This window comes from Cydia splendana, chromosome 2 (assembly GCF_910591565.1).
Source record: "Cydia splendana chromosome 2, ilCydSple1.2, whole genome shotgun sequence".
NCBI classification, from domain to species: Eukaryota; Metazoa; Arthropoda; class Insecta; order Lepidoptera; family Tortricidae; genus Cydia; species Cydia splendana.
Genome location: NC_085961.1, coordinates 26,762,321 through 26,775,502, shown reverse-complemented (window position 1 = coordinate 26,775,502; position 13,182 = coordinate 26,762,321). Strand labels below are relative to the sequence as shown.

General features: G+C 35.9%; 2 protein-coding genes across 33 annotated transcripts in view; one reads left to right on the top strand and one right to left on the bottom strand.

Moving 5' to 3' along the window:
* Window positions 1–13,182, bottom strand: part of LOC134806060 (protein tramtrack, beta isoform) — a 552,198-nt gene that overhangs the window by 424,681 nt on the left and 114,335 nt on the right. The window contains exon 5 of one of the 32 annotated variants that reach the window (XM_063779323.1): window positions 7,068–7,327. The exons of 30 other annotated variants lie outside the window; for them this stretch is intronic. In XM_063779323.1, coding sequence (XP_063635393.1) covers window positions 7,083–7,327 — 245 coding nt within the window. In that variant the 3' untranslated portion in view covers window positions 7,068–7,082. Of the gene's footprint in view, window positions 1–7,067; window positions 7,328–10,458; window positions 10,719–13,182 lie in introns of those variants that run through there. One more of the 32 variants, XM_063779321.1, reaches the window with a different exon arrangement.
* LOC134806074 (AN1-type zinc finger protein 6) overlaps window positions 11,553–13,182 on the top strand; it is a 254,528-nt gene continuing 252,898 nt past the window's right edge. Inside the window, exon 1 of the mRNA XM_063779338.1 lies at window positions 11,553–11,562. The gene's annotated coding sequence lies outside the window, so the exon portion shown is untranslated. The remainder of the gene's footprint in view (window positions 11,563–13,182) is intronic.

Here is a 13,182-nt window from a genome sequence, read left to right as displayed (position 1 = left end):
ACTCAATTCAGTGATTGTGTTTGTTTTTAACTTTAGTGATAACATTTTCGACCATGACTATAGTGGCCGTGCAGCCGAACTTGGCCTTGACGCAGTTCCACCGGGACACCACGCCTTTGCTGGAGCTGTGCTTGTTGAACCGGTACTCGTTCACGCAGAGGGCGTAAGTACCGTTACGCGTCTCCTCGAAATAATACGCACCTAAGGCAAGAAAGTCAGGATTTACTCGGACATAAAATAAACTGTAAATTAATGCTTCTCCGAGGCGTTCGAATTTGCACTGACATCTAGTATAGTGCATGCAGCCTGAGGCCCAAGTCAGAGAGATCAACAATTAAGTTAACCGGATTCGAATTACCTAACTAGGTGTACCTATTTCGTTTGAAAGCTTACTACCTAAATAGGTATTAAGAACAATTTAGCAGAAGCAAACTCACAAAATCAGTCTGAGTTTTAATTGTGATTGCTAAGAAGAAATAAAACAGTTCCTTTAAACGAAACGAACCCAAATTGAATCCGCTCCACTTAAGTAATTTTTTCTTTCTCTTTTTTTTTTTTTTCATCTTTTTGTAAGTGTAGCATATTTGTCCTAATATTTTTCAGTATTGTATCAAACAATAATATTTTTTATGCCGACTTAAACGCTGTAACACAACACACCAAACAAAAAAAAAACACGCAATATTTTATCCACAGAGTTGTTAACGTCCAATAAAAATAAAATTAATTATATGTGGGTAGGACGAATATTTACTATTTATTTATTGCACTTTACTTATCGTTTATTTTATTGTTTTTTTTTTTTTTTTTTTTCATTACGTGTAGTTTATAATAAGTCACTCCCTCAGGCCTTGGCAGAATAAACAGCGTTGCAATTTTGCCTCGCTTGCAAATTGCGACAATATGCTGAGTCAAAGCCTTTTCCTTACTGCACACATTGCTGGACTCAAGTGTAATTTATTTTTCAGTCTGTGTGTATATAATTTCTGTCTGCTGTCATTGCATTGTTGTTGTTATCCTATTCTTTTTCATTGTTTTTCATATTTTTGTCCTGTGTATGTGTGCTTTATCGAATAAATTACTTTCTATTCTATTCTTCTATTCTATTCTTTACTTCCAACCTTTTTTAAAACTTACCTAATCTGTATAACTTATGTAAATAAACTAATATAACTTGTTATATCCTAAATAAATTGTTACTCTCTTGTACATTTTCCGTCGTATTTTATCTAATATGTTCCATAACGTCTTCCTGACTCTAGGTCGGGAAAACGCTAGGTTGAAGAAGATGTTTCATAACGTCTTCAAATTATGGTTATGGTGTCCAATCATGCCCACCACCTCATCACAGACGGTAAAGATCTTCGCTCTGCAGCCGATCCTCTTGTACTGGCAGGTATACCGCTTCTTGTCGCCCAGCGTGGTGTGGTGGTAGTACTTGTAGCCCCCCCATATCAGGACCTTTGATCCTTTATGACTTAGTACGTATGACACTGAAAACAAAATACTGTTAATAAATCAATGTCACCAAATAACTGATAGGCAAATTTGATCGGTTTTACTTAGGTACAGTCAGCAGCAGAAGTTGCTAAGCGGGTCAGCTGTTCAAAATGATCTTGACGCGACTTTGTTGTTAAGAGAATAAGATCGTGTCAAGGTAATTGTGAACACCTCGCCCGCGTAACTACTTCTGTTGCTGACTGTACTAAGGTGATCCAAGTGTCAAAGAATTGGATACCTACACCAATACAACATAAACAAATTAATGATTGTAAAAGAAAACTCATTATCTATTTTAAGTAGAACTATATTGTTTATAAATCAACGGTCAATTATTTCAGAGGACATGTATTTAGTATAGCCTACAGTAATGAAATAACATTTTATAGTAACGCCACGCTTACAGTGTGGTACAAAAAGAAAATACTAATTAGACATTATACTTAAATCATCTGTTAGTAAATATGTACTGATATGGGACTTATTATTATATTAATGCACTTTGTTACTGGGAACCTTGAGATCACATTTTTTTATAATTATTACTTTAACATTAATCAACAGCCATTGGTATCCATGTATCGTTAAGGCACTCTTCTTAAAACTAGTAGTACAGCGTGTAACACTTGTAATGTTACGCCTAAAATTAGATAATTGAGCAAATTAACAACATATATTTTGTAAAGTAAGAGACTTACTGTGCAGTAGTCACAAAAAAAAATAGACAAGTGGTAATACAAAGCCACTTAAATCGTTACGAAAGAATTAAACATTGAAATGTAATGAACAAAAAATAAATCTCATAAAACATAAAGATTACCTACACCACTATTTAAATATAGAATTTGCTTGAAAATAATATTCCAAACGAAGATACTAAACATATATTATCTATTAAAAAACTAACCAAATCAGAGATCTTGGTTTAATTTTAAACTTTAATGCAGTACTTTTCTTAAATCAGTTATTTCCTAAACTATTAAAATGTACTTATAATTCCCAGTCTGAATTACATATTTTTGCCTGCTGTGGGTATACATTATGTAATTACTTTTGAGATTAAAAATTTTCAATAGCTTCTTTATTCAAACTGGTTACATTATTTTTTCTGTGGTCCGGACCTATGTAATCAGTCTGGAAATTATAAGCCCACTTTCAAAGATCCCAGAGCTAAGACTCCTCATCCGTCAAATGGTTATGTTCGTTTCGGGTCTTCACGATAACATCTTCCTCGGTAAAGATGGTCGCCGGGCAGCGGCGGTGGCTGCAGTACCAGCGACACTGCTTGCCCTTGCTGGCGCTGGCTAGCCAGAACGTCTGCTTGCCTATGACGATGGTTCTGTTACCTCTGCGTGTCCGTCCGAACACGGGTACTGGAAATATAAAATGCAATCTAGCGGATGCGAAGGTAAACGGACAAATGCAATACTAAAAAAAATGCCAAAACAGTGTTAATTAATACCACTACTACTACTAGGTATAAAAGAAACAGAATTCCAAAAATTTGAACTTAGTTATTTATTCCGTTTCTTTCTACCATCTACAAATACTCGTAACTAATTAGGCAACTAGGTACTTAAATCCCAATGTAAGAAACTAGCAGTACTTACTTAAATAAATAATTGTTAAAACTTGAGTCAGTTGAGTTTTATTGGGTAAAAACAACATAGCGTTATCATATGACTAACATAAATACGTGTAACTCTTCTTTAGACATCAACAAAATACCATTAGTCCCCAAATTCATGCAAACCTCGCAAAAATAAAATTGAGAGAAAAAGTTAAATCATAGCATCAGATTCAGAAAACAAATCAAACTTAAAGCACAATTAGTGATAGATAACAAACAAACACGATGGTGCATCTTTTGAAAGATGCAAGAAAAAAAGCCTACAGAAATGTACTCGTTGGAAGATCACACACTCCGGCAGCATACCCAGCGCCGGCTGCGGCCGTCCTTCGATATCCGGTACCGGACAAACCGGTACGACACCTCAGTGCTGGTGCTCGTTGCTGGTGCGCACGATAACGTCGTCGAGGGTGGAGAGAGAGGCGCGGCAGCCGGTATGGCAGCACACCCAGCGCCGGCTGCGGCCGTCCTTCGACACCCGGTACCGGCCGAACCGGTAAGAACCCAGCTCTATCTGAGGCCTGCCAAATCGTGTCGTACTGAACACCACTAGCGGGAAGGGGAAAAGGATTTGGGGTAAATATAAGGAAGATTTGGATAGGTCAGGTAAAATTAAACAAATAGCTACATGTGAAAGAATCGTTGTCACACAACACATAACTAGATGTGTTGTGTGACTAAGTTTTGTGATTGTGATTTCGATTGTCACTCACAGTGTTTCGATATTCACATTAACCGTTGTATGACGAGGTCTTACAATCTTAAACTGCAATCAAAACGTGATATTACTATTAGGAAGAAATTTATTGATCACCCGAAATACAAAAATATAGAATTGAAATAATAAATCGATTTTAGTCTAAACAGTAATAAGATTAAGAAGAACCTATACAGGGTGGAAAATATTAATGGGCCCTGGAGGGAAAGTGCCTTAAAACTTTAAGTTAACTAATTTCACTTATAGGAAACATTATTTTATTTACAAAAAGAATCAAAACTGTATTCTGAGATTTAAAAAAAAAAAATTTAAATTTTGCTTGTTTGTAAGTCTATTCTTGGGTACTAAATATTTGATTTTATGGATATTTTGTACGACAGATGAGCCGAAGACCTAATCTTTCTTGGAAAAATGTTATCTTTATCATTAAGTGCAGGTATCGACTAGTAGAATAAAATAGATTTTTGTCCGCTCGATTCCCGGGCGAGACAAACGAATTAAAAAAAAATTGCATGCAATTTTGTTTCTTTTTAAAAATAAATGTTTTTTTCCTCTAAGTAAAATGAGCTAATTTAAGGGTTTTAGGCAGTTTCCCTCCAGGACCCATAATTTTTTTCCACACAGTATATTTCATATTTTAAGAACATAGATTGTTGAATTCACAGTTAAGCTTAAGCTGTAATATTGTTACATTAACCAACGTTTTGCTTGAATAGGGACTCACCAATAACTAATTCAATTAATTCACAGTTTGCTTATTGTATGTTGTATGTTATACATAGGGCCTGCTGCAGCGAGCTTTCTGTAACCGTACCTACCTAATGACGTTTAGTAAAATTGTATTGTAGTGTCGAAATAGTTATTTGTTTTACAAGGGGGCAAAGTTGTTGTTTAACCGCTCGTGCTAATATTGATACCCGAGCAAGCGAAAGATTCCAAAATTGAACCAAGAGCGTAGCGAGTGGTTCGAAAAATGGAATCTTGAGCGTTGCGAGGGTTTCAAAGCACGAGGGTTAAACAAAATTTGCCCCCGAGTGAAACACAAAATTTTTCACCACACCAACCCGAAGCAAATATTAAATGTTAAATATCCAACAAAATCAAACCAAATCAAATGAATGTTATTAAATATTTATCATCCAAAATCATAATTTAAAAGTCAATTCTACCAGCAAACATAAGAAAACAACTTAAAATTTGCATTTGATTACTTTGCCTCACACGTGAATTACTGATAGCAAAGTGCAACTTTGCTATCCGTTTTTGAAGTGCAAAGTAAGCCTTTCCGAGCTGGTGTGGTGAAAATGAAATTGTTGACTGCCAAGTTACATCAATCAGTCAGTGGTTGGTATAGTATTGGTATAGTTATACTACAGGACCTTATGATATGACATACTCAGTCGGTCATTAATCGCTTCACTTTCATCGATATATAAACTACTACCTTATCGTAATATAATAAAAACCACACAATTATTATAAAGTTCAATAAACAAGGAACTTTGTCAGCCTCAACTAATAAATATTTTGGCAAAAAAATATTTGGTGAATTTCACAAAAAAAGACTATCAAACTATTTATTACTTACTTATCTGCCGTCAAAACAAACCGAACGCAAAAAGTTAAAAATTCATTAAGTAGGACCTACTGACAGACCTTATTAGGTACCAACTTTGCGCTTATCTAGTTGAAAATATGATGTGATTATTGTGCGATAAATATAATATCAGATCTTTAGCACATTTACATCAATAGTTAACATATCGCCTACATTTCTAGCCATCTTATCATTGAAAATCTGAAACTAACTATTTATCTACAATTCTAATTTTAAAAAATTAGATGTATTTTTCGCGGATGTATGTAGATTTCCTCACGGTGTTTTCATTTAATTAAAAATGACTAACCGACCGCGATGAATTCAAAGGCGCCTTGGGCCAGCGTGGGGACTAGAGCGATTATGGGACGTGTACCCGTGTAGATATACCTATATATGTACATATATGCCACAATATATTACATACATTTCCACTTCTCTGTATTTGTGCTTACGAATAAATTATATCTATTCTATTCTATTAATATTTGTAACTCCGTTTTGGATTTCGCGGGCCTATAAATCCCGGGATCAAAAGACCGGTCTTTTTATAGGCTTGCGTGGGGATATAGATCCAACACAAGGGGCCTCCCTTGGAGAGCTTTAATATTATTATTATTTTAGATGTTTTCAAAAACATCACTACACAATACCAAAAGTTACATATATCAGATCATTAAAATCCTAAATACTTAAACTTAATTTCATTTCGATATGCAATGTAAAAATCACTAATAAAAAAAATCTATTACTGGGAAACCTTATTTAAGTAAAGCAAACCTTATGGAATGTATAGGTAAAATCACACTATTGAAAAAATCATAAACTACATGGCAATTTGTATAATCAATCAGGGCTGTCATGGACGTTAATGCGTTTTAACAATCTCCTAGAACTTAGATGTCAGCGGCGTTTCAGTTGAGGTAAAATATAAATCGTCTGTAGTTTCACGTAACATCGATAGAGATGAAGTGACATGACTTTAATATTCGAATTTCATCTAGCCTGCCTCTCATTTTCACACCAACTTTACGTCCATACAAACCCTGATTGTGATTAAGTATGTACGCTAATGGTTGTGCTCATTCTTGGTATGAATGATGACATCATCGAGTGTAGTGATGGAGGCGCGACACTCCTTGCGGTACTGGGTGCAGATCCATCGCACTTTACCCCGCTTGCCCGTTTTGCCGGTTTTGTGGAAGCGGTACGGCCCTATCTCAATCATCGGGTTGCCAGTTCTGGTTGAACCGAATACTGGTACTGAAAACAACGTAAAAGTTAATGCCATTCTGTATATATTGCGCAAAGTTGCCATGCAAAAGCTCGGTGTACAAAAACACACTTAACTGATTTGAACCTGTAATTATATCTATCGGTACAAAGCACGTTCAAGAAGAAATACATTGCAGTAAAGTAAAAGCAAGGTTTAATTTTACATACATACATATGAATATCTATTATTTATAGTCTAGTAGAGATTAATCAAACAAAAGGCACGACGATATTCTTTTACAAAGTCTTATCACAATCTTTCAACGCTTTTCAAATGGTTTTAAAAGTACTGTTCAATTCTTATAGGTATTATAATGACATTCCTGGAAGGAGACATTCATATCTCCGTAAAAAATAGCCTGTTATTCTTGCCACACATTATGCATACTACGCAAGCGTAGAACGTTCTTCTGCACTTTCTGCGTATGGTCGTGTTCGTTCAAGGTCCTCACGATGACTCCGTCCACCGTGGTGACGGTGGCCTTGCAGCCGTACGGTTTTTTCACGCAGGTCCACCGCGACTTAGATCCGTTGACGTTCACCCGGTTGAACCGGTACGCGCCCAGCTGGAGAACGTGGTTTCCGTGACGGGTTACTTCGAAAACTGCTGCTGAAAGTTGATAACAATTATGAGGCATCCAATATCATTTTTACGAAAAAAATAAAAGATCACCTGTTGACAAATATTTCCTGAAGTCACAAATGTCGAGATGTAAACAAGTAACATTTTATTTTACTAAATTAACGTGTTTTTTTATTACTATTAATTTGTATTTTACAATGCCAATGTGTTTATTTCTCCGACTTCTTCATTTTCAACAACCAGGCTGGTTCCATCCAGTTGGGCTTGTTATGAACATGCTCGTTCCTCATCTCGACGAATACTCCATTTTCAGTTATTATTCTGGCTTTACACCCGTTATGTCTCTTCGAGCAGTACCAATACCACCGCCCTCGCTTGTCGACTTTACCTGCCCGTGCCCGGTGGTACCGATAGGGGCCCAAAATGATTAACGGGTTACCCGTACTGGTGCGACTAAGGCGTGCCTCTAGAAACAAATCCTTTGATTAGTATTGTAAGGAGTTTCCAATCAAGCTAAAACATAATCAATTAATTGTAAATGGATATTAAATGAATTAGCCGCATTGGTAATTTTATTTGTTTATTCACAAGCACAATGTTTACATACATGTACAAGAATTGAAAGCATCTTGCAAGCTCTGGCTACGTTTTATTATGCGCAAATAAAAATTATTTTTGTACCTCATAACTTAATATGCAGTATAGTGTAATTTATAGTAACTATGTACTTCAATCTGAAATGATTTACTATGCAACGTTTAAAAATCGGCCAAGTGTGGGTCGGACTCGCGCACATAGGGTTGCGTACCATTAGGGGTCATCCATTAATTACGTCACACGTTTAGGGGGAGGGAGGGGGTCAAGAAAATGTGACATATTGTGACATGGGGGAGGGCGGAGACACAAACTTTGTGACGTCACTTTAACTTCATCAGTAACCGATTTTTTTTTTTTAATTATTTTATTCGCTGTACATTTAAATAACAAGTTTTTAAAACGATAATCGTTTTTATTCTTTTAATTTTCTTTCCTAAGCAGTTTTGGGTTATAAAATTACTAATATTTATATCGTCAAAAATATTTTGATAAAATATTAATAATACTTAGGTACTTACTTAATTCGATTTGGCGATTTCGTAGAAAAAATGTGACGTCACACTAGGGGGGAGGGGTTTGCCAAATGTGACCAAATGTGACAAGGGGGGGAGGGGTAAAAAAACCTAGAAATTTGTGTGACGTAATTAATGGATGACCCCTTACGCAAAACAACGGCAATAAAAATCACGTTTGTTGTATGGGGGCCCCACTTAAATATTTATTTTATTCCGTTTTTAGAATTTGTTGTTATATCTATCTAGCTATCACGGTTCTTCAGATACAGTCTGGTCTGGTGACAGACAGACGGACAGCGGAGTCTTAGTAATAGGGTCCCGTTTTTACCATTTGGGTACGGAACCCTAAAAAGCAAAAAAGAAAAGGCTAAGTTAAGTTTTTTAAGTCAAACCTAATTATTTTTTACACACGGTACCTACTTATAAGTTTACTTGATGACTAAATTTAAACTACTTAAGGAAAATTATGTTCAAAGTCATGATAAGTTTTTATGTTGACAAATATCTCCTATAATAAGGGAAGTCATAGTAAATCAGTAACAATTTCCTACTAAAATATAAACGAGTTTTAGTTTCCTGAAAACTAACAATATGCAAATCCTTTTTTTATTTTATATTATTTATAACTAGCTATGCCATTTAAACAATGTCAATGCGGTATTTCTCCGGCTTTTTCTCTTTTAACAACCACGAAGGTTCCATCCAGTTGGTCTTGCTATGATCATGTTCGGTCCTCATTTCGACGATTTCTAATAAATAAAATAAATCATGAATTTGTATTTTACAATGCCAATGTGTTTATTTCTCCGACTTCTTCATTTTCAACAACCAGGCTGGTTCCATCCAGTTGGGCTTGTTATGAACATGCTCGTTCCTCATCTCGACGAATACTCCATTTTCAGTTATTATTCTGGCTTTACACCCGTTATGTCTCTTCGAGCAGTACCAAAAGCACCGCCCTCGCTTGTCGGCTGCCCGGTGGTACCGATAGGGGCCCAAAATGATTAACGGGTTACCCGTACTGGTGCGACTAAGGCGTGCCTCTAGAAACAAATCCTTTGATTAGTATTGTAAGGAGTTTTCGATCAAGCTAAAACATTACGTATATATAAAGTACTTTATAACGGAATCAATTAATTGTAAATGGATCTTAAATGAATTAGCCGCATTGGTAATTTTATTTGTTTATTCACAAGCACAATTTACATACATGTACAAGAAAGCATCTTGCAAGCTCTCGCTACGTTTTATTATGCGCAAATAAAAATTATATTTGTACCTCATAACTTAATATTCATTATGTGTAATTTATAGTAACTACTTCAATCTGAAATGATTTACTATGCAACGTTTAAAAATCGGCCAAGTGTGGGTCGGACTCGCGCACATAGGGTTGCGTACCATTACGCAAAACAACGGCAATAAAAATCACGTTTGTTGTATGGGGGCCCCACTTAAATATTTATTTTATTCCGTTTTTAGAATTTGTTGTTATAGCTATCTAGCTATCACGGTTCTTCAGATACAGTCTGGTCTGGTGACAGACAGACGGACAGCGGAGTCTTAGTAATAGGGTCCCGTTTTTAACCTTTGGGTACGGAACCCTAAAAAAGCAAAAAAGAAAAGGCTAAGTTAAGTTTTTTAAGTCAAACCTAATTATTTTTTACACACGGTACCTACTTATAAGTTTACTTGATGACTAAATTTAAACTACTTAAGGAAAATTATGTTCAAAGTCATGATAAGTTTTTATGTTGACAAATATCTCCTATAGTAAAGGAAGTCATAGTGAATCAGTAACAATTTCCTACTAAAATATAAACGAGTTTTAGTTGCCTGCAAACTAACAATATGCAAATCCGTTTTTTATTTTATAATATTTATAACTAGCTATGCCATTTAAACAATGTCAATGCGGTATTTCTCCGGCTTTTTCTCTTTTAACAACCACGAAGGTTCCATCCAGTTGGTCTTGCTATGATCATGTTCGGTCCTCATTTCGACGATTTCTAATAAATAAAATAAATCATGAATTTGTATTTTACAATGCCAATGTGTTTATTTCTCCGACTTCTTCATTTTCAACAACCAGGCTGGTTCCATCCAGTTGGGCTTGTTATGAACATGCTCGTTCCTCATCTCGACGAATACTCCATTTTCAGTTATTATTCTGGCTTTACACCCGTTATGTCTCTTCGAGCAGTACCAAAAGCACCGCCCTCGCTTGTCGGCTGCCCGGTGGTACCGATAGGGGCCCAAAATGATTAACGGGTTACCCGTACTGGTGCGACTAAGGCGTGCCTCTAGAAACAAATCCTTTGATTAGTATTATAAGGAGTTTTCGATCAAGCTAAAACATTACGTATATATAAAGTACTTTATAACGGAATCAATTAATTGTAAATGGATCTTAAATGAATTAGCCGCATTGGTAATTTTATTTGTTTATTCACAAGCACAATTTACATACATGTACAAGAAAGCATCTTGCAAGCTCTCGCTACGTTTTATTATGCGCAAATAAAAATTATCTTTGTACCTCATAACTTAATATTCATTATGTGTAATTTATAGTAACTACTTCAATCTGAAATGATTTACTATGCAACGTTTAAAAATCGGTCAAGTGTGGGTCGGACTCGCGCACATAGGGTTCCGTACCATTACGCAAAACAACGGCAATAAAAATCACGTTTGTTGTATGGGGGCCCCACTTAAATATTTATTTTATTCCGGTTTTAGTATTTGTTGTTATGGCTATCACGGTTCTTCCAGTCTGGTCTGGTGACAGGCAGACGGACAGCGGAGTCTTAGTAATAGGGTCGCGTTTTTACCCTTTGGGTACGGAACCCTAAAAAAGCAAGAAAGTAAAGGCTAAGTTAAAACAAACCTAGTTATTTTTTGCAAACGGTACCTACTTATAAGTTTATTTGATGACTAAATTTAAACTACTTAAAGAAAATTGTATTCATTGATTTACGTAAATAAATGTATTTTATTTCTTTCTTTCTTTCTAAAATTATGTTCGAAGTCGTGATAAGTTTTTATGTTGACAAATATCGCCTATAGCAAATATGCAAATCCTTTTTTTTATTTTATATTATTTATAAGTAGATATGTCTTTTAAACAATGTCAATCCGTTATTTGTCCGTCTTTTTCACCTATAACAACCACGAAGGTTCCGTCCAGTTGGGCTAGCTATGATTATGTTCGGTCCTCATTTCGACGATTTCTCCATTTTCAGTGACAATTCTGGCTTTACAACCGGTTTTTTTCTTGGTGCAGTAGAAACACCAACGCGTTTGCCCGGCACGGAGTAATCCTACTCGATTGTAACGGTTCGGACCCAATAGAATTGCCGGATTGCCCTTGCTAGTGTAAATAATTTTCGCCTCTGAAAATACGAGTACCTTCCTATACTATGTTGTTAGGAATATGAAACGTCTCTTTCGTTTTGTAGCAGCAACAAAACGGTCATATGTAGGTAATACAAATATAACACCAACTATGTTCGGGTCAAGAGAGTATTAAATGAAAAACAAATCAAGTTGATAGATTTATTTAATGTTTGTAACTGTAAACTTTATTGATTATATCTATAAGTAGATAAAAATAAAACTAAACTTATTTTTTACAGTCCTATGAACCTAAGTAAGTAGTTATCTATTGAAAAATCAGTGAGCATACACGTTATGTGGCTCTACACTCTTTCACGCAGTATCAAAGTTATATATCTTCTTTATGCAATTAATCATGGTCTCCAAATTATTTTAACTAGATGTATTTTGCTTAGTCTGCTAATTTGAGATATCAAATAACTTATTTATTTTTAAAACGATGCCAATATACTAATTCTTCGGCTTGCCCATTTTCAACGACCAGGATGGTTCCATCCAGTTAGTCTTGTTATGAACATGCTCGTTGCTCATTTCGACGAATACTCCATCGTCAGTCACTATTCTGGCATTGCACCTACACCTACACCTACGCCTGCTGCAATACTAATACCAACGCGTCTGCGTGTCGCTGAGTAATCATGTCCGGTTGAACCGGTTCGGAACCAAAATCATTGCCAGAATAATTATGAATTGATATATTTGGCAAAGTTTTCAAGATATAAATGAAAAACCGAAAAATAGGACCTTCTTACCCCCCTGTCCCCGCCAGCATAGGGCCTACGGCCGGGGACTTCTGATATGTTCACGCCCTAACTAGTCCAAAAAAAGTTACGGAGTCAAATATTGTGTTCCACCCATGGTATAATAGTCTTTTCGTGGTCACGTGACTGACACAAGCCTACGTCATCATGCGACAGCGCTATATGATAATATGCGATAGCGCTATATAAGGTGGCAATGTTATTGTGACGTAGGCTTGTGTCACTTTGCGCAGAGAAGCCATGTTTTATTAGACTATGGTTCCACCTCTACAACTTTTTTTTAGCATTCGTTGCACCTAGTAAAAAAAAACAAGTTTACGAAAATACATGATTACATCTCCGGTACATTTAAATGGGTAGTTTGTCGGGCTTGGTGTGTACATGGTCAGTCATCTCGACGATTGCTCCATTTTCTGTTATTATTTTGGCTTTACATCCATGGTGTTTTTTTGTGCAGTACCAATACCACCGCGGTTTCGAGTCCTGATCTTGACCTTTACCTGACCGATTGTACCGATAACGGCCCAAAATGAGTACCGGATTACCCTTGCTCGTGTAACTAAGTCGTACCTCTAAAAACAAATCCTTTAATTAGTGTAAGAAACAA